General features: G+C 42.7%; 1 protein-coding gene across 1 annotated transcript in view; it reads right to left on the bottom strand.

Moving 5' to 3' along the window:
• The window catches only part of syne1a (spectrin repeat containing, nuclear envelope 1a), a 117,250-nt gene that overhangs the window by 64,516 nt on the left and 30,400 nt on the right, over positions 1–22,334 (bottom strand). The window contains exons 35-57 of the mRNA XM_087175262.1: positions 21,944–22,067; positions 21,554–21,720; positions 21,235–21,388; positions 20,445–21,100; positions 19,825–20,004; positions 19,392–19,545; positions 18,640–18,798; positions 17,732–17,914; positions 17,519–17,620; positions 16,727–16,930; positions 15,616–15,823; positions 13,752–13,864; positions 13,039–13,244; positions 12,770–12,931; positions 12,396–12,675; positions 11,953–12,125; positions 10,676–10,985; positions 10,370–10,534; positions 8,407–8,766; positions 6,790–6,926; positions 3,604–3,781; positions 1,085–1,267; positions 518–661 (exon numbers count right to left, since the gene is read on the bottom strand). Coding sequence (XP_087031388.1) covers positions 518–661; positions 1,085–1,267; positions 3,604–3,781; positions 6,790–6,926; positions 8,407–8,766; positions 10,370–10,534; positions 10,676–10,985; positions 11,953–12,125; positions 12,396–12,675; positions 12,770–12,931; positions 13,039–13,244; positions 13,752–13,864; positions 15,616–15,823; positions 16,727–16,930; positions 17,519–17,620; positions 17,732–17,914; positions 18,640–18,798; positions 19,392–19,545; positions 19,825–20,004; positions 20,445–21,100; positions 21,235–21,388; positions 21,554–21,720; positions 21,944–22,067 — 4,702 coding nt within the window. The remainder of the gene's footprint in view (positions 1–517; positions 662–1,084; positions 1,268–3,603; positions 3,782–6,789; positions 6,927–8,406; positions 8,767–10,369; positions 10,535–10,675; positions 10,986–11,952; positions 12,126–12,395; positions 12,676–12,769; positions 12,932–13,038; positions 13,245–13,751; positions 13,865–15,615; positions 15,824–16,726; positions 16,931–17,518; positions 17,621–17,731; positions 17,915–18,639; positions 18,799–19,391; positions 19,546–19,824; positions 20,005–20,444; positions 21,101–21,234; positions 21,389–21,553; positions 21,721–21,943; positions 22,068–22,334) is intronic.

Here is a 22,334-nt window from a genome sequence, read left to right as displayed (position 1 = left end):
CTATTGTGTCAAGACGCTGCTCTATTTTGATCCTGTGGTGCTTGACAAATGTAATTAGGTCCTTCTCTTCTCCCAGCTGATTTCAGATTGTACTTTAGGGATCTATATCTGATAGAGAGCTACAACTATTTAGTGTCCTTGGAAAATCTACTTAATATTCAATTTATGGTGTAATGCCAGGGTTTACTTGAGTGAGGAGAGGAAATGAGAGAATGTCTGTGATAGCAGCTGAGGAGAGAACTGTAAAAGGTGCACTCTCAGTATGACATAATGTAATTTAAAAGAAAATGGATCCTACAGGATGGATTAAAATGTCCTGATGTATTGTGAAACATATTGCCTAAGGAGTGGCTGTAAAAGACTGTAAAAATTAACAGCTGGCCACATGAATAACCACAAAAATTATAGGGGAAATGTAATTTTAAGAGAGCTGTGGTGTTCAGCTGTGAGGAACCAGAAATCTTCAGGTTAATGAACCCCAGACAGGGTGGAATCATAACTCACGGATCCAAAATACCTGCAGTTTGCTGAGCTCCTGTTTTTTGGCAGGAAGGTCGTGTAGCCGGGCACTGCTCTCCTGAACTCTGACCTCTGTGCTGTTGAGCCAGTCCTGCAGAGGCTCAGCACTGGCCTCAAACTCTGTCATCTGGGACTGCAGGTTCTGGAAATATGATACATAATTTTTCAAATACAACTAGAAAAGCAGTTATACGTTTGTTTGTTTGTTATTAGAAAATTAGGAAAAGTAAGCATTTTAATGCTAAAATGAAATTCAGACTGTAGTTGCATATCAAATCCACATTGGTATCTCTATTTGTTTACCCTCTAAAATACTTTATATACACAATAAATCTAATTAAACCAAATCAGTACCATAACAATGTTAATAAAGAGGTAGAGAGCAGGAAAACAAACAAAAACATGGACATAGACTGTATACAAGTACTAAGTCTGCATTCATTTAAACATCCAAACCACAGAGTTAAACTTTATTTAACCATATAGTCCCTTTGAGATCCAGATTGTCTTTTCCAGGGCAGACCATGGAAAGCAGCATCCATACAAAAGTTAAAAGTTAACAAACCTTGAGTGCATCCTCCCTCATCTGCAGGTTATTCATCAGGCTCTTCCAGTCGTCTCTCGCATTCGCCACCTTGGCCTTGATCCCCTCCACTCTGTCTCTGGACACCACAGCCATCAGCAGCTCCCCACTGGCTCCTACTGTACTCAGCCTGGCCTGGCCATGCTCCCTGTCACTCAAGAACTCCTGTGGGGATACACAGACAAAGACAAAGGGACTGTGACTATTTAACACATACACATACACAAAGGAAGGAGGGTGTGAAAGTGAAAGGAGAGGGGAAAAAAAAAGAAAGAAATGGACTGAATGACAACCTCAAACTTCTTTTTGTCTTCCACTTCTGATGCAATGGCTGATGGGTAACTGAAACCAATATGGCCATAGACACAGATTTTTTTTTCGGTGTGCCAGAGTCTCACTTTACACTGTCAAAAGCAGTAATTAGACTGAGTCATTACTAATTCCATATGCGTGGGCTGAGGGGGGGGTGGGGGGGGTGACCCTGGGAGGCAATCACAGATAAGGAAAGGCAGTGAGCCTGAAATATGTTGGTTTTTACATAGCTCCTCCATACCCACCCACAAAACACACACACACCCACCCCTCCCTCAGAGCTGAGCTGATGACAGTAGCGCAGCAGGGACTACTCCACCATCTGTGCAGTCAGCACATCACTTACACACACTACAGCGCAACACACACACACACACACACTGAGTACAGTACAGCCGCACACAAGCATAGAAAGTCTGTCTCTTTCTCTGTCCCTTTTCATCTCCCTGCCTCTTTACTTCCCCCTCTCTCTCTCTCTCTTCTGCGTTCATTCACTGTCTTTTTCACACTTGCTACCATTTTCCCCCTGCCAGTGTAACTCTATACCACCAATTAAGCGTAACACAATGGATGCCCCCCACCCCTCCCGGGCTGGCCCTCCTGGAGGTCAGCCATGTGGAAACATTGTTCCACATTCCTCACCAAGTCAATAATAAATAAAACATCACTGCCTCTGTATTTCTGTCTCCTCTGCTGCCATATACTCGCTCTCATCCTCAAAGCTTCAGAGGGAACTCCTGAACAAGCACAGACAAAAACTCCTACACAGTGCGTCCCCTCTTTGACAGCTTTTCAGAAAACGAATCTCTTCAAATAACCTGGCCCTCTGTTGTGACCCGGCTCTTTTCGGTGACCACATGACTGTGGATCAAATAAATCGAGTATCACGTGTACTACTACCACTGAACTAAAACCTAAAATGTTCTGCGCTTTACAAGTGTAGATTTACCAACTTAGAATAAGACTCAGCTCAAAGCACTAGTGGTCGACATGGTCAGGTGTCTGAGAGGTAATTAACTGTCTGGTGCAGGGACGTGGGGACGTCTACCTTAACCGACAAGCACCTGACTCTTAGCCAGGGCCCGGGGTGCTCTAAAGTGGCTGCCAGACTGTTACACCTGCCAGCTTCCCATAGAAAGACACAGAGACTTCTCAAAAGAGAGACACATGAGATATTTTGAAGAGAATGGCAGAGAGACCCCGCTGTGGACCTTTCTCTCATCCCTCTTGGCCATGGGCCCACTTCCAGCTTATCCAGCCTACGGCAGGTCCCATCACTCCGACAAGCCCACCAGAGGACACTCAACAGTGGGCATGTCAATACAGACATACCCTTGAGCAATTTTCCACTGAAAGCGGATTTATTCTTCAACTATTACATTGTTTCTCTTCGTGGTACCAATCTTTAGCATACAGGAAAAAATAAAATGTAGCTATAGTTTGCAAATAGCAACTGTGGATTTAGCGTGCATGATGATTTAAAGCTTCTCCAGGAGTGGTTACAGTGCACAGGCAAAAGAAAACAAAAACACTTTTATGACAAGATGATTTCGTTCCCTCAACAGGCTAAAACATCTGGGTTATGTAAGTGAATAAATTACACTCCCTTAACCCCACTATCATGAGCTACTCACTCTAAAAGTATCACTGCTTCAGTGGAGCTAGATAATGACCACAAGTAAAAGGACTACATGGCCCAGCTGGGTGGTGGCTCTCAGACATGAGATTATGAATGAGTATTATTATTATTTATCGTCCATGCACCAGTTCAGCAGCATAAAGCAAGTTATTAAAAAATCATTCTTCTATCAGAAAAACTGGACACACAATGACATTTTCACTCAAATAAATAAAAACTCTATGACTTTCTATCCCGGACTAATACAGCAAAAATCTGATTAAATCTGTATATTTGCTGTTCTGTGTCTGGTAGGTCTGTCCTGGGAAAACTCTGGCGTGCAGGAGGTGATGCATTTCAAATTTCCAGCAGCAATAAACAGAAAAAAAACTATGTGTGAGCAGCAAAAACTAAATGGGGTGAACAAAGTGTGACTTTGAAATGACATCTGCAATGTGCAGTGCAAAAAAAAAACCATCATTGTAAAGACTGCACATGACCAATGTTTTAATATCAATGTTTAAAACAGGTGTGAAGTGTCAGTAAGGGCTGAACAAAAGATATCTCTTACTTGGATCCTCTGCAGAGCAGTGGAGGCCTCTGTGACACTCTGTGGCACATCAAAGCATTTGGCGGTGCTGATTTTGGCGTTGACCAGCCACTGCTGGAAGTCTCTCAGGGCTGTGCGGAACCTCTGCTCCAACAAGCGCTCCTTGTTTTGACACTCTCTGGATGCACGAAGACTGAGACTGGGGGACAAGAGAAAAGAAAAAAGGACGGATTCAACATGTTGTTCAGAGGTTTAAATGAACAAAGAAAGAAAGGCGTTACAACCGCAGGAAGTGTTTGCTGTCTGCCGCCCATGTGCTCGCCAAAACAAAGACGATACATGAGCAGATGCTCAGATACTGTACAAACTGGCCTCAAATTACAGAGGAGGAGGAGGAGGAGTAAGGGAAGCCTAGGAGAGGACCACGAGTGAGAAGCAGGCAGGTGGAGAAATGGCAAAGTGGGTGAAGTGGAAGGAATGAGCGTTGAGGCAAAGAGGGAGAGCGGGGGGATGGTGTTAAGGGGTACTGCGTGGGAGGGGGTTGAGAGGCAACATATGAGTGGAGCAAGAGTTTTACAGGGGTGACAAGATGGACAGAATGAGCAATGACAGGATGATGCCGTAAGAAAAAGCGTGAGATGGAAGGGATGTGGCAGGGAAAATGCATGTGAGGGAGACGTTACAATGAAGGATGATGGTATATTAAAGGGAGACATTTGACATTCTGGATTTAGTGGGCTCTATTTCTTCACCGACAACTTATCACACGCTGAGACTTTTTTCTGTTAGTAAAATATCCCTCAGAATTTATAGCTTGAACCATGGACTACAGCTACAGACTGATAATATCAAGTGTTATACATAGTCAAGGACATTTTGTATATGAAAGGATTTCAACACATACAATACATGATGAATAAAACTGAAATCAAAAATGTTAAAGTCTGTCTTTAAGGAACAGCTAAATGAGTGAATAAAGACAGGAAGAATGTTAACACCATGATCCATGATACTACAAGGTGGAATAATGAGTGATGCAGACAAAATGTCAAAACTGGACAATTGTTTTTAAAATTCTCTTTCTACAGTATCTGCACCTGGCAGCTACAGTACGGTTAAGTTTAGGGAAAGATTGCGGATGCAGGTAATATTGGCAAACATGAATCACAGTCGATCTCCTGTGTGAAAGAAAGTGAAAGTTACATCCACCACCTCCACACTCTCTTTTCAGGTCACACTACTACCTGCAATGGCACTGAATGAACTGTACAATATTGATGTAATTTCTACAGATACTAGCATAACCCTGGGCGATTTCATTTGACACAGCCATGAAACCTCAGTTGCACAAGCAATACTTCGAGTTAATAGCATGCAAAATCCTAATGTGCATAATAGTGAATTCAAATTCAGACTGAAAATGACAAAGATGTAGGATGACGAAAAAAAAAAAAAAGCATTGTGTTTCTTGCATAGTGGGCGGTGGGTCAAGGTTATGCGGGGAGGCGGGGGTGGGTGGAAGAAGTGATGGAAAGGATGACAGCAGGGAAACAAGGTGCGCAGCTGTTTAAGCAAGCGTAACTGTCCAAAGGGAGGCAGGGAAAAAAGAAGTCAAAAGCACACACCCCCTGCTACTGTAGCACACCTCAACACACACAAACACACTTTAATAGACACAAAGATGTGCACACAAACACCCTTGAGTTTTAATGATGCGATGAGGGCATGAAAGGGTAACACAGTGGGGATAGCATGAGTGAGGAAGAAGCACTTTTTTCTGCTGTGACAGACAAAATCTGGCATGTGCTATAAGGAGGAGGAGGGGAGTTACTGCCTTTACCTCCTCTATCTCCTCTCCTCTGACTACTTTTTTTTTTTCACTCTATCTCTCTCTTTGCTCTTCTTTCCGCAGTGCTTAATGCAGGACAGGTGCAAAGAGCACACAGGCCAAGTCTATTACAGCCTAAACAGCCGAGTGAATGGGGAAGGGTGCAGTTTTTGCCAATCAGCAGCCATGGCCAATTACCCGCCAAAGCATCCCCAAGAAGTTGACCTCACTCAGGTTGTGTGCCAATAAACGTTAGTCACAGTGCTTCATCACACTACCAGTATCACAAAATGGCTAAATTAATATTACGTCCATGCAAATTAAGCAGATAAGTTCATGCTTGTGTATGCATGTGTTAAATATCTATGGTTGTATTGTTTCGTATGCGGTTGTTCTTTTGTAAAGGCACTGTGTGGTGTATTCACAAACAAGCGATGAATGCAGGTAATTAGAGCTCAGTAAATAGACTAACTAACAACTTATCAGCATGGAAAACAAAGACCATCCAAATGTATCTGATTTCTCTCAAAATCACACTCAGCCTCGAGTAAAATTCAAATCGGAGAAAGACACAAACCACAATAAACGCAGTGAACAAGCAGAGGTGAAGGGAAGGTGGTGAAATGTCGCTTAGCAACTGGTGGCTCTTGTGCACTCTGTCACCTTTCACCTCCGTCTGGCTGACACACATCACCACTCTTTGTGTGAGATGGCCACACACGCACATACACACACATCGACACACTCTAACACAAGTAAGCTTATAAAACTGGGCACTTCCACTCAGACATGTGAGCTGTGTTTTGGGAGAACTCAACCCTCTGTTTGCTGTTGTGGAATGAATGACTGGGTCATGCACTGTCTGGTTTTGTGCATTATGTGTAATATCATTATGTACAATAAACTTTTCCCAGTGGGCTAATAAACAGGAATGGGCAACATGAGTGAAATCTTAATCACAATATTATTAAAGATACATTCATAGTCTGATGCCACAGTACAAAAAATATATGCAAAATCATACCATAATCTAATTAACATTCAAATAAATTATGTAGTTATGCAAAGCAGCTATGTTGCACTGTTATGCATTGCATGAAACCAAATTCTTACATGTGTAAAAAAAAAACTTTCATAACTAATGTATTAGTTTATAATTATAGCTACAGCTTATTACTGACATGTGTAGAGCAATAACATGGTAAGATCATGTCATTATCATATAAACAATAATAAGTTATTGCCCAGCCTTAGCTAATAAATCTCAGTTTCACTTCATATCCATGTAATGAAAACACACACACACACACACACACACACACACACACACACAAGTATCCACCACACACTGTCCACTAACACAGAAAGATTCCTCTCACCTGTTGTGCTGTTTGATAACTGCGGTGACCCGGTCTGATTGTGAGCCCAGGTCTCTGGAGTAGCGCACCAAGTCGTTCAGTTGGCCTTTCAACTTCTCTGCCATCGGCTCCGCGCTCTGCAAGCCCTCCAGTATATCCTAAACAACACAGACAAACACCAGCTGGCTCAGCGTGCGTGCGTGCATGTGTGTGTAGGTGTCAAGGAGAGACAAACACCCAACGGATCTGCATGACACCCTCTAATAAGAGCGCTCAAATTCCTATTCACACCCTGACTCGATTCTTTTCTCTCACATTCACACACACACACACACACAGACACACACACACACTCTCTCTCTCCAACACATACTCACAGTGCTGCTTGTACAATAGCATTTCTGTTCTTCGCGGAGTGTGGCAGGAAGGAGCTGTGGATAACGTTCTCCCGCTCTCCTCAACGTGCCTCACATTCTGCACTCACACTGTCATGAAATCCTGTCCCATGAAATATGTACAAGCTCTCTCTCTCACTCTGACTCTCAGTCGCTCGCTCGCTTTCTTTCTGACGTATGACCAATAAACAACCCTCCCTCCCTCCCTGTTCTTGTGGACTCGTTGCTCTCCTCTCCTCCTTCCCTCCCTCCTCACATCGTTCTACTACTTTCTCTTCCCTCCTCTCCCCCCCCCCCTTCCTCCCACTCCTTGCACTTATTCCCTCTCACACATTTTTCCTCTTTCTCACTCTCTCACGCTCTCTCCCGGTGGAATTCAGCTGTCAGCCCTCACAGATGCAGGATTGGTTCAAACGCGCACAAACGGGCGCGTAACGAAAACAAGGCTGGACACAGGAAACAGGCTGGAGGAGGAGAGAGAGAAGTGGAGGAGGAGGGGGAGACTCCTCCTCTGTTCTCTGACAGCCCCAAATTGAGGAAAACCAGAGAAAGGCATGGCTGAAGAAGCCTGGGGAGGAATATGACGGTGTGCATGCTGGCATGGCCTTGACAATACAGAGAAAATGTCACACTGTAAACATCCTGTGAAGGTTAGGGGGGGGGGGCAGGAGCGTCTAAGAAACAACCCCTGCAGCCAAAAAAGACATCACTGTACACACTCAGTTCAAACAAGTCAGACAGGGAAAAGGAGAAGGAAATGAATAAGGGAATGTTTGGGGAGGGAGAGATAGTGGGAAATAATGGCAAAAAAAAAAAAAAAAAAAAAAAAGGGGGAGGGGCGGGGGGGGGACAGAAAATGAGGGACACTGATGGGATTGTAGCTGTCACTCTTTCGTCATCCCAGTAAAGCTGATTTACAAACTAATCTGTTTTTAGGATTTACAAATAGAATGGATAATTACTGACAGAGAAAGCATAGCTGAATGCAGGGGATGTATGTCTGCACAATGTGTGTGTGCCTGTGGGTCCTTTCCATTAAACAATGCTAATCATCTTCTCTAAAATTAACATAGTGCAGAACTGCACAGTAGCCCCTGTCAGTTTTTACACATCACAATTCGCCAACCCAAATCCCATCTGAACACAAGAGTTTATTATTTTTTAAATCAACCATTGTGAGCAGATGAATAGTGAATAATTTAGACATTATGCTGCCATTTATTTAAATCCCATGTTACTGTACCTTAGCCAGCTGCCATCCTTCCACTGCTTCCTCGCCGTTGCTCCGCCCTTCAGCTTTAATCAGCTCCTGGCCCCACCTCCTCAGCCGTCCATCCAGCTCTTTCAACTCGTCCTCCAGCCGAGCGGTCAGACGGTTGTATTCCTCTTCCGAAGCTGCAGCAGCTGCGAGGGCCCCCTCCAGGCCGTCCCTGGCCCTCAGAGCGGCCCCCTCCCACTGCTCCAGAGCCTGGGACAGCGCCCCCAGCTGTCGGTCCATGGCCTCGCAGCCTCCCGCCGCCGTGTGCTCCGCCGCGGTTGCTGCGCTCCGACGCACCCGGCTGAGGCGCTCTCGGCCCTCAAGTAACCGACACTCCACACGTTCCTGTGGAGGTAGGGAAGGTAGAGAGGAGACAAAGTTGCTACGGAAACTGTGGCTACGGAAACTACAACCTCCAGATGTGCAGTCGATTCTATTTGAAGCTGCCCACATAATCATTTTCTCACATGTCTCCTGCTCCATCACTTTCTATCTTTATATCTAATTCTTGGATTTTTTTTTCCTTGCACTCTTCTGATGTTGCGACGTCCTGCATTTTCATTTGCTTTCTCAGTATTCTCTCACTATTACTAATTTCATCCTCCGTCTCCATCCCTCTACGCCTCCATCTCTCATTCTGAATGGAGAGGTAGCACTTTGAAGGTAAAGGGTGTGAAAAGCAAACACTTGAGCGTGATGTGATAGCAGCAAGCTGATAGAGGGATTACAAAGAGAAAGAGAAAACAGCATCTGATCTTTTGATGTGCGTGATATTATATGACCATTAACCTTGAGACCATGAATGGGAAATGAAAATGGTGCAAACAGCGTGTGTATACAACAAATTATATTTCCTCCTTTAGTGAAATGCTTCACACCATGGCTCAACAAACACACATTTATAATGTGATAATTAAGGCCCATGTGTGAAATTCAAATGCAAATCAATATCTCTTCACATATTTTCCTCTCCTCTATAATTGCAGAATTATTAAACAGGGAAAGGCTTAGACATTAATTCCACCGCTCCTCATTATTAACTCTTTTTTTTTTTTTTTTTTTTTACACAGTAAAAGATCAACGTATTGGCAGTAAAAATGTGCCTGGAGAGATTGAGATACTTGGCTGTGATATGGGAACAAACTGAGAACCAATTTCAATTCCCTATATAGTTTGCCCTCCCTCATAGCAGGAGTCCATTAAGATTAGATAGGTTCAGATAATTCAGCAATCAGTTACCTTAGCAACAGATAATACAAATAAAACCCTAAAAACTGGGTGTAGGTGCACAGATGCACCACACACCCCGAGGCATGCCTATGACACACACTCATAATGGTGTTCATTCAAAGAAACATTGCTTACTGTTACACTGGCAGTACCTAAAAATAAAAACATAAACCGTATCATCTTTCAGCAGCACTCAGTTGAATTATTATTTTAATATATTTTTATGGTGTGCAATACTTATACTTATATAAATATAGAGGTAATACTATCTCAGTTCAAGTGTATTTAGTGCCCAATAAAAATGTCACAATAATGAGAACGCAATCATACAGAAGTGTCAACAAAAAACAGCACTGTCATAACTATATCAACATGTGATTTAAACATTTAAATATTAAAGTTAGTAAAGTGGGACAGTTTTCTTTGACAATGAAGTCATTAACATTGCCCCAGAAAGGACACACTTGTGCTCTACAGCATTATAGTCCTTTCACCTGTTAGACATTATCAAATATGATCTGTCAATATCTTAATCAGATTGATTGTCAAACAAGGAATTTGATTATTGACAAAAGTGACAAAAAATATATAAACACGACAAAAAACGTCCATAGGAGTCACAAGGAAAGTATCAGCTGACATCAAATCAACTGCAGGACATACTGTAGGCTCGTTTATAGTGATAAAAGTTTTAATCCAGTATGAGATCAATACTTACCCTCACTTCTGACAGTTTCTTTTTGATAGAGTTGGAGTCTCCTGATGTATCAGACCAATGCTGCAGCTCCTCTCCTACAGTCATCAGCCAGTCGGTGAGCTCCCTTACAGCCTCCAGGTATTCTTGGTGTTCCAACACTACGGCCTGCGCAAGACGTACTCTCTCCTACAGACACCACACAACCAAACTTCATGTTCATTCTTTGGTAACTGATAAGATCATCAAAAACGTTTCAGCAAGCTAAAAGACGTTCGAGGTTTCTTTACTATCTGTACCGAAGGATAAGTAAGTAACAATCCTCTGTACCTCCACCAAAGCTGTAAGGTCATCAAACTGCGCCTGCAGCTGCGTCCGAGCACCATGGTTAAAGCTGGCATCACCAGTCTTCTTGAAAAGCTCTCTGGCTTTTTCTTCCAGGCTAGATAGTGCCACCTGGTGGTCTTCCAGGTCAGCCAGCAGGGCTCTAAGTCTCTCTAGCTGAGAGGCCTTTTCTCTAGGCCCGGGCTGCGGGGTAAGCGGGGCGCACACCTCCCGCTCTACAGCCTCCATCCAGCAGTGCAGCTGGGCAGCACTGTCCAAGTATCCTCCCCACTGTGTGACGGTCCACTCCAGTCGACTGAAAGGGAGACAATGGATCTCTGTGTTAGACTGTGCCTGGCACACATGGGAATTTTACAGACTGAATAAAAAGAAAAACAGAAAATAAAATGCATCTACTGTTATATTTCATACAAGTCACTTTAAACTCAGATAATCTTGGTACAAGACAAAACTCTCCTCTGTATATAAAGCACAAAGTCTATTTCAGACCCAGGCATGGCCAAGAAACATAAATAGCCTGTAATACTGGCTTATTGCCTTTATCCCCTTTTATCGGGGGGTTCAAACACACACAGACACAGATACACACCCATAATTTTCCTTGCCATCTGTTACCCCTGCATGTACAAATAACGCCAATATCTGCACACTCACACACACATGCACCTCCATTTCACCTGCTACCCCTTGCCTCCTGTTATCCTTTTCTCCTTATAATACAAACACACCCCATGTGTGACCCACTGTTTGCCATCCACTATTTAGCCCCTAATGAGATCAATTTTTTCTTGGAGTGCCCATAATTGCTCAATCATACACACACACACACACACACACACACACACACACACACACACAGAGAAACTGGTGCATGTGCACGCTGTCATGCACACACATACACAGAGGAGCACTCGCTAAATCAGATACATCAGTCAGAGTTACAAAACGAGACAAATATTTCTCATTATGTATTTAACCTAATGGTAATTAATGGCATTCATACATCAATCTATCAAGATGAAAATAACCGTCATGTTCCCAAGAGAGGATTTTTTGGCGCACAGGTAATTGGCCTCTAAAATGTCCATGGGAAAATGATTTAAAGGCACATTAAAAAAGCAAAAATGGCTAAATGAAAATATGCTTACAGTTCACAACAGTATATGCAATTCTTCAGTGCAATGATGACAGACAGGATCACTTCTTTAGAATTACAGCCATTAAATGGCATTTTAGCTGATCATTCAAGGTGAGCAGTCTACCTGTGGCAGCTCATGGCAGTCACAAGCAGCGTGGCCCATGCGTCCTCCACTTCCTGAAGCTGAGAGCGGACCACGTCCTGTCCAGCGGCTCCATAGCTGCGCAGGGCCAACTCACCCTTACCCATCGCCATATTCAGCTTGACCTCCCCCTCCCCCTTCAAAAGCAGGATGTCCTGTGCAAACAGAGCAGGGTCACAGTGAACTGTACGTTGGACAACAGAATTTTTGTTGAAATGTTCTCAAGTAAACAGCCCCCTCTATAGACTGAAATAGAAGTCCAAAAAATCTATTAGAATAAAATGGTAAAATGATAAAGAACAATATAATACAGTACGTGCATGCCTAAAACTTGTAACAACAATCACTTTATGCACATCATTTGTATAATAATTCATGGAAATTTAAAAGATATATGGTCGACTATCCAAACCCCTCCTCCTCACCTGTACAGTCTCCAGCCTCTGCTCTAACTGCTCTTTGGTCCCCATTGTGCTGTCTACTGTACCCAGTCTCTCCTGGATCTCCTCCAGCCAGGCCCAAACTCCCTGGAGGGTCTCTCCAAAGGCCTGACTCTCCTGGCAGCCTCGCAGCCTCTCCCTGGCTGCCTTCAGTAGGGCTTGGTGCTCCATCTGGAGCTGGCCTGTCACTCTGACCTCTCCTCCTGACCCCCGACCTGCTTCAGACAGACACTGGGCCTCCTGGCAGATACGCTCGATAGAGTCCCTTACAAGAAAGAATAATATGTTATTGTTACAAATATTTAACAGCTGATGTTATGTCATCTATAACCTATGGCCTCACACCCACATATAAATACCTTCTCGCTAGCAGTTCCTTATGGAGGTTTTCCATCCACTCCAGCTCTTCTGTGGTGTCAGGGGCACCTTGCTGGCTCTCTGCCCCAAGAACAGGCTCGCTCTTGAGGCTGAGCTCCATCTGCTTCAGCCAGTCTCTTATACCCTCCACACACTCATCAAAGCTGTTAGGGAAGAGGAAGAGCGTAGAGGAGAGGAGGAGAGGCAAATTCCCATTTTATTGAAATTTCTTTACATAAATATACATGACATGACAAGAGTGAAGACTCACTTTTTCAGGAGGCCAATACTCTCTTCCAAGTCTCGCTGGCTCTGAGAACAGCTGTCCAGGTAGTTCCTCCACTCTCTCTGACAGGAGGAGAGATGCTCTTGGACCTGTGCTACTCCAGCTTTGGGCAGGTGGATTTGAAGCGTCGCGGCCTCCTCACAAATCTTAGAGAGACGCTCCTCACCCTCTGATGTCTGCTTGACTGACACCTGTGGGTGTAGGAGGAAGAACATGTTCCCGCTAAATTTGACAGTCACAACCCTCAGATTTAGATTTAGAGCAATCTTCATGTAGGTAAAATATGCTTAAATAAGAGGCTTCATAAAATCATTACTCTTATGTCCTTCTCTGGAAGTATCTAAAGTCTTTGTTTGACTCTCAGCACAATTCCTATAAGTAAAGATGTTTGTTAAATACAAGATTTAGTTTGGTCCTATGAAGCATTAATGATGATTATGTATAGTATCTGATGATGCTTTTATTCCAAAGGACAATACAGGACAGTAATACAGTAAAATATATACACTTCATTTTTAAATATTTACCATGATAATTATTTGCATTAATCTGTTAACTTTGTTAATATAAAATGATTGTGGTGTCACAATGTCTGGTGTTGTTATTTACTGATCATGACAGACCTGAATGTGCCCATGATTAGTTCCCTAGCAACTGCACCATCAATAAGAGTAAGTTAGAGTATGATATAACAGTACCTTCAACCTTTGTAACTTGGCTCCAAGAATGAAAACATCTCCAGATTGGTTTGAACATTCTTTCAGCTCCAACTTTAGATCTGCAAGCCAGGAGTGCAACTCTTGGACGAGCTCTGCATCGATGGATAGAGAGAACCAGTGAAACAAAAAAAAAGAGAAATAGGGTGACAAGTTGAGAAAAAAAAAGCTGATGTGTGGTAAGATGAAGGCCGAGAAGATTTAAAAGTGAAGGAAACAGACGTAGGGGAGCGAGAGGAGGAGATGTGTTGAGGCAGATGGGAAGTGTGGGCGTGTCCACGCTGTGCAGCTCCAGGTTGCCCTGGCAACAAGCCCAAAATGACTCCCTCGAGAGCAGATGTGATGAGAGCGCATTACTCTCCGAGGCACAGGTGTGTGTCTGAACAATGGGAGCGCAAAGGTGTACCAGACCGTGTGTGTCAATGGAGTGTGGGTTGTGGTGGGCGGATTGAGTGCGCTCTGGGGAAAAATGTAGGATAATCAACACTAAATCTGTTGCACCACTAAAAAGAACAAATGACATTGCACCATGTAGTTGTGTTGTGTTTCGCTGGGTGATTATGAGATTTTAAGTGTTATTAAAATCCCAATTGCTCCTCATCAGGGAGTAAGTTATGGTGGCTACATGAGTGCTGTAACTGTTACACAGATTACTCTGTTTATTTGATGGACATAAAGAAAAATAAAGCCAATGTGTATCTGGAAAGCTCAACACAATCTCTACCAGCCTTGATGTCATTTTTTAGTAGATTATTTACTTTATTTACTTACTCAGGTTATGAAATAAACTTTCAAAAGATACAGGTTCTTAATTTCAGGTGTAATTTAACTCAAGATCTTTGTGAAAAATACCAGCTAGGTTGGGAAAAAAAGTCAGTGAAATGCTTTGGGATACAAATACCCAAAGATTTACCAGGAAGAAATCAATTATAGGATTCTTACCAAGGAAATTGTGGCTGATATTCAAAGATGGAATTTAATATGCTACTTGAGTCTTAGTTTATGCACAGAATCAATTAAGACGAATAATTAACATTAGTGAGTTTACGAAGCCTGTAAGGGACAGGGGGGAAGTTTGATAATCACACAAGAGAAATGGGAGGAGATATTTAAACAACACTGTAAAACAGGTCTGCATCCTGAAGAGAGGATGCTAGCTGTTATTGGGTTTTTTTTTACCCTTACTTAAAAGAAGCCTTATTCAAATCATCTGTGGGAGATCTTGTGGGAACAAATAAGCAAATAATTTTCATGGATTTTAGAGTTGTCCTTCGGTGGCTCCATCTTGGACTAAACTTCATAGCATCCTGGAGCCTGTCTCCCAAACCAAAATCATTTACATTTTTGAATTAATGTACTGGATTAAACTGAGCTGGAATGAAGGAAGATGGATAAATATTTTTGGCGAATATTATTGGTGGCGTCTAAGAAATGTCTGAAAAAAGAAATACCTGGTGCTGATGAGTGTATTGATCTCATGTACAATATTTATGTACTGGAGATAATTACTTTTAACTTGAGAACCCACAAAGATAGAGTTGTTGAGAAGTGGACTAAATGGTGCCACCTGTGTTGCAACCTTCAGACCAGACTTTGTGTAAATATGCTCCCATTTTTTCTTCTCTTTTTTCCAATGCTTAAAAGATCTTTGTGTCCTCTTGGTGTTAATTTTGTTTATGCTGTTTTTGGTTATTATTTAATTAAAATCTATAAAAAAAAAAATGTTTTAAAAGAATTGTAAAAAGAATAGAAATAAAAAGCCCTCTTTAAAAGAATTTCATTAGACATCTAACAGACTATCACATTGAACAAAATTCAAACCAAACTGACCCATCATATGTCTTACCGTTGAAGTGAAGCTGTAGCCCATCCTGCAGGCTGCCCCTGGTCTTGGCACAGCGCTGAGCAACAGCCTCTGTTCGCTTGGCAATGGAGGTGAGGTCAGAGGAGAGGCTTGACAGCTCCTGGGAGGGATGTGACCTGCACAGGGCCGTCAGGGCATCTCTAGCCGAGTCCATGTCTGCCCGCTGTTGCTGTACAACGCTCTGCAGGTCCTGTAAATGGAGAACGGTGTCTATGTTACTATGTTACTATGACTTTATCATTAAGGCTAGGATGTGGTGGAAAGGGCAGAGACGCTCGGTGGGTTTCCTATCTGTTTTTTATGTATTGATGAAAGCAAAAAGCTGAAAAAGGTCAACTAATCATAATATACTGTACATGAAGCATGTGACTTAAACTTCCACTGAAGAGACAAAAAACTGTGTCGGACAAAAACAGATCTGTGTGGCACAATGAGGAGATTGTAACTTTACATGAAGCAAACAAATGCCATGTTTCCGTCATGTTTACTACCTATCTATCTTATTGCCTCCTCTTTTTCACATAACAGCAGTGGAAGGAAATGTGCACTAATTCGCATTTCCTCTGTCAGTTTTCTTGAAATGCGGTTAAAATGTGTGCTGTATTTTGATGTAAACCCACTTACTGACAGTAAGTACTGCAACAATCCTGCAGAAGTGTCCTAGAGCCACATAGAGTCCCAGCTCAAAGGATGTTATTATGTAGCTGAGCTTGGCCTCTGACCGGCTAATTCTATTGATGGATTATTTCTATTTAATGGTGTTTTTAAATGTGTTCTAGAGTATTGCTTTGCCTCTGTGTTTAAAAGGTTCTATACAAATGCAGTTATGGTCAAAAGGGCAGCAATTAAAAAAAATTAAGGCATCACAGATTAAAATTTGTATTGCTATGTTAATGTGTCCTTATATAGGGCATGGTTAGTAGTAATATTAAGCAGCAGGGATAGCAATAGAAATAGGAATAAATATAGGAACACTGTGTAAATACCTTTGATGTAAGTATTACATTTCTATATATACTACGTATAGTTCTTGAATTACTGTATTCTTGTAACACAATGCAGTGACGATAAATAATCAATGATAGTACCATACCTTGATAGTATCAATATCTTCAGGGGAAGTAGCTTCAGTGAGGTCAGACAAGGAACCCTCAACTGCCTCCAGCCGCTCGGCCATCTGGGACATGAGGTCCTCAAGTCGCTGCTTTTGGAAACTGAAGTAGGTCAGAGTGTGTTTGGCCTGGTTGTACACCTCCTGCGCATGGGCCATTTTCTTCCTCAGATCTGACTCCAGGACCTGGTTCAATAAGGACGTTTAGCAACATTATGCAACCAAAGCAGATGTAGACAAGATAGAAGCAGTAAAGAGGAAAGTATGTTTATCATAGTATGTCACATGATGTGGAACTGTACTTCCTCTTATGTATGATGATACATTGTGAAGATTGTATTTAAAATCTACATATACTTATGCAATACCATTTGAGAGGTAATGCTATATCTACATTGTCATTCCTGTGACTACAACACACTAGTTGCACAAAACCACCAATGGCAAACATTATAGACGACAGGGTTCGCTTTAGTGATGACATTTTTGCCTCATGCAACAAAAAACAAAATCCCAGTTCCCGCTAGGTAAAAATGATTGTAATGACATTTATAATACAATCAAATATAACGAACATGTCAGTTTCACCACCGGCCTCCAGTTTCAGTGCTTAACCTACACAGAGCCTAAAACATCAACAACATCATTGCATTACATCCGATCCTCAGTGAAACATTAACCCTGGCCTAAAGGACAGGATAAAAAAAATGATTCTTTTGCTCTAACAGCTTTTCAGCAAATTCCTCCTGTGTTTCTGTTCTGCACCAAACTCACCTGCATTTGTAACGGGGTTTCCTGCAGTTTGGCTCGCTCCTTCAGCTCCGCCACTCTCTCCTGCAGGGCATCCAGCTTCTGCTCCCTCTTCTCAACCTCCGCCTGTAGAACAAAGTGCCGGTTACATCACAACTGCTATGAACTCACTCTGAATATTACACCATTATCAAGATTAGGTCACTCTTTCATGCAGACTGTCCAGCAAGCTCTGACCTGAAAGGTGGCGAGCTGGGCCTCTGTCTTCTCCTTGTCACCGAGATTGGTGACGCTGTCTGTGAGGTCAGCGATGGCGGTGGCGGCCCACTGGTTGATGTCCTGCTCCGTGGTCTTGAGGTCGTCCCACAGGGCCACACAGTAGCCAAGTCTCTCTGTGTTGGTTTGTATCCTCCCTGAGACCTGAAGGAACAGAGAGCAGCAGTCTGTTTGAGTACAGGACAGCATACATCTCAAGTCAACAAGAGACGTGGGATCTCCGTCTTTGTGTTTAGTTTTCTCTCCGTCTCCCTGTAACAAGGGATGGTAAGCTGCACTGGGAGATGGAAGAAAAACGAGACTTAATTGGTTTGACAGATGTGGGGTTGAGAAGTGAGAAAGAGAGAGAGAGAGAGAGACAGAAAGGCAGATAACGTGTCTAGACTTGTTTATATTTCTGTCTCATTTGTGACAGCTGAGCAGCCAGTTAAATCCCATAAGAGGAGAAAATGGAAGAAAAAGGAAAACAGACAGAAATAAATATCATTAAAACAGTTTGGCAGAGCTGTACTGTAGATGTCATAATTGAGTTGTTTTTCTTCATAGTGACAGTAAACAACACCACAAATCTCTTCATACTCCTCATAGTTGTTGTTATCATACTTCAGCTCCAGACCTGGGTAAAATAATATTGACAGTTTTTAGAAAATTCACGGAGCACCACGTGTCAGGATGAGGACAATTCATTAACGCCACAAATCTCAAGACAGCATAAATTTCATAATGTCTGACTGAGTTGCTCTAGGTTGTGAATGTATCAAGCATTTGTCTAAATAAAAAAAAAAAAAACAGCTGAGTGACTTCTGCTGTCAGGATCACTTTACCAAAACAGCTGCATGGCACAGCATGTGTTTTCAGGCACCACTCACCTCCAGCCACTGGTCTCTTAACGTCTGCATGTCTCTCTGGATGGAGCGCGTGTCGGAGTTGGGAACCTTCTCGAGCTCTCTCTGCAGGTCTTCCACTGTACTGATGAGCTGGTCCATGTCTTCCTGTTTTTCCCTCAGCTCAGTTTGGACAGTCTCATGCTGAAGGGAAGGAGAAGAGCGCAGAGGGAATGACAACAGACCACCACTAGAGGGAGAGATAGTTTACAAACTAGAAGGCTTTTATTTCTGAGAGTTTGATGTGATATCAGATAGAGTGATATGCAGGTAAGATTATACACCTTTAACTGTGACACATGTAAATAAATAACTGCATAATTACAAAGTGCAATCATTTTAAGAAAGGAAAAGAAATGCCGCCCAGTGAAAGCTATCAATCAGTCTGCTGATTTGAAATAAAGGATTAAGTGTTCCTTAAGGGGTTGAGTGTTTTTCTGCATCTTTAGCTTGATGAACCATAAAAAATTCCAGAAGAATACATTTCACACAACTTAAAACAGGCCTGGCTCATGAAAAGAAGTTATACAATATACAAGTTAAATACAGTAATTTGGACAGTGCTTAATTTAACTACAGTGAGATTCTGTCCTGTCTATCCTGGTATGTAGTTCAGCGGGCTATGACATATTATTACATGTTTGAAATGATGAATGACAGCTACAAATGCTGCTGAACATCTGGAAAGAAAACTCTAAATTCTATAATTTTCTTCGTAAAATGAAAAAGGTCCTGACCCGTGTGAAAGTCCTTTTGGCCTCCTGAGCGTTATGATTGTGGTCAGGCAGATTGTGAGCAACACCCTGGGCATTTTCCACAACAGTGCTCAGGACAGACTTCAGGTGGTGAAACTGACGGAGAAGATCTACCACAACTCCACTCTGTTCCTGACTGCATGAGAAAAAGAGAGGGGAAAAAAGTCAAAGCTATTATTTGTGAAGTGGCTGCAGATATCAGTTGATTAAAATCCAACAGATTCTGCAACTGCTGTTAATCTGATGTGTTTCCATGTTTAAATGATTAAAAATTGTTTAATCAAATCTACTTCAGCCCAAAATTAACTCCCTGCCTCTCTAAACGCTGCTCAGCAGGACCAAAGACAAATACAGCAAAGGATTTTAAATTAGATGAATTAATCTACATCGCTCTCTGTCGTCTCCCCCTCCTTACCCGCTGGTGATCAGAGTCCTGACGTTCTCCCAGGCAGTCTTCACCAGGGTTACCTCCCTGAGAGCCTCCCCAGCCAGCTCACTGTCTCTCTGGGCCAGCTGGCTTCCCTTCTCCTCTAACCACTGTTGAGAGTGCTGCAGGGACTGGAGCTCATCCTCCAGCTGGACGAAGAAACGCAGCCTGGGAGAAGCAGATGCAGAAGAAAACAATGGGGATCACTAGCCTAATTCCAACATAATGTATCTCATTTTTCAGGAGATCAGATTTAAATGGATTTGTCCGTCCATAGTTTGGCTTCATTCATTTACAGTATGTTTCTTGAGGAGTTTGGCATACAGTAGGTTTCACAGGATGCATCCCAAAGAGAAAAGAATGTATTCAACAATCAAATTTTGAGAACAACAAAGCTGGCATGGGTAGAGGAGAGGTGTAAAACTGCAAGTACACAAAAACAATAGCTTTATGATTTCATTCAAATATTTTCAGATACTTATTTCTCTTATGAATACACTTGTTAAAGAACAACAATAAAACATGTTCAGCTCATAAAAAAGTCCCATTTTAGTATTTTCATTGGACTGATAGTGATATTGGTTGTATCTTGATTATTAAGTTCATACCTGTTTTGAAAGGCCTGTACAGAGCTCTCTCTGACCCCCTCTTGCCTCGCTTCATCCTCCAGTTTCTTCAAATTCTTCATCACCTCCTCCCTCCTCTCCCTGAAGGAGCTCCACAGGGCGCTTAAAGCATCTGCCTCACTCTGCCTCCATCCCACGCCCCTCTGTACTTCCTCCAGAGCCATCGTGAGGGCCACTGCCTGTCCTCTGCAAGACGTCCTCCCCTGAGGATGGTTTGTGTCTCTGGAGCCCCGCAACTCTGCCCCACTCAAGTGCAGGTGTGCCTTGCTCAGCTGCCCGTCTAACCCGACTGCCTCAGCCTCAAGCCGGGCCACGTCTTTAGCCACTTCCCCTATTCCATAATGCAGCTCTTCAGCTTTGGAGCGATCCCAGCTCCCCCTTCCCTCCACGGCCTCATGAAGGCGGTGCATGGCCTTAGCTGCCGTTCCATGTTTTTCAAGGAAAGTCTTTAATTCAGTCAGGCACTCTTTACGGAGGAGCAAGAGACGTTGGGATTCTCTCAGGGGCTGTAGGCAGTCCTCCTTCCAGCCCTGGAGTTGCTGCTGGGCTTCCAGGGTAGAACAGCGAAGCAGGGAGGACTCCCTTTGATGGAGTGTCTCTCTCAGCGATGCATACGCCTGTAGTTGCATCTCATGCTCCTGCAATAAGACGGTTTAATTAGACAAATTAGTATGAGCTCTAACAGCAATCAATATAAACTTGCTTACTGTAACTGCTCTAATATACATAGTCTATAAAGACCATCATTAACAGCAAATTATTGATTTCTCACCTTCAGCTTAGTAATTGCAGCCTCAAGATCAGCAATATCAACCTGGGAAGAGCTTCTCAAGACAGACAGGAAGTTCTCACTCCTTTGGGTCAGAGTAAGCAGCGCCTGATCAAACAACTCCAGCTGTGACAACTGTGACTCCAGTAACTCAAACCTAAGGGAGAGGTGGAAGTTTAGAATATCAGAGAGATTAGTATTTTGCAGTGTAGAATTAAACAAGATGAACAACTTGGGGGGAAAAAAAGCTGATGAGAGTCCATTCATGCAGAGGTATACAGATGTAAACTATCCTTATAATAATGTATAAAAGCACAATTGCCTGTGAGATATGCTGCTCTTCACAGACGTCGATCTCTCCTGCAGCTGTGTGAGGTCATCACTGAGCTCTTGGATACGAGCTTCAGGTGCTGTGGGATACAGGCACAATCCAAGATTCGCAAGTCCCTGGAGAAGAACCTCATAGGACTGTGTCTCCCCCTGCATTTCCTGGACGGGTGAATAAATATTTAAAAAATTATGCAACGCAAAACTGCCGGACACAGTGTATAACAGATGATGTAAAAGCAGAACTCAAAAAAGGGCTGAAAAAGATACACACATTCAAAAGAAAGAGCACTGTCTACATGACAAGAAAAGGTGACCTGCAAACAAATCAGATAACAAACTCCTGAAAACTGAAAGACAAATAAGGGAAAGTGAAATGATTTACTTGTATATTTTGTAGTTCATTCCTAAGCTTTACTTTGTCCGCAGAGAGCAGTTCAGTGTCTGGACAGCAGACAGACTCACACCCGTCCAGCCAGCTTTTCATGGATGAAGTCTCCTTTTCGAATCTGTAGACACAAAAGGTGAAGTATTCAAATCAAAGACAATTGATGCAACATAATCCTCAAAAGGAATTGCACAAATGTTGATTTAACAATAAATAAATGGATACCAGTAAACGGCCGATGATCTTAAAGTAACACACGATCTTCAACACACAAACACACACACACACACACACAGTGATACTGTCTGAGAGTTTTTTTTTTTTTTTTTTTATCTGACCATGGCTCAGTATCAGTGACAGGGTCATAATGGGGCATCCGTATCTCGCC

Source organism: Seriola lalandi, unplaced genomic scaffold (genome assembly GCF_002814215.2).
Source record: "Seriola lalandi dorsalis isolate HSWRI2012SDOR001 ecotype SW California unplaced genomic scaffold, Sedor1 jcf7180002054438, whole genome shotgun sequence".
Taxonomy (NCBI): domain Eukaryota; kingdom Metazoa; phylum Chordata; class Actinopteri; order Carangiformes; family Carangidae; genus Seriola; species Seriola lalandi.
The sequence above is the reverse complement of the archived record's forward strand: the minus strand, read 5'-3'. Positions and strand labels throughout refer to the sequence as shown.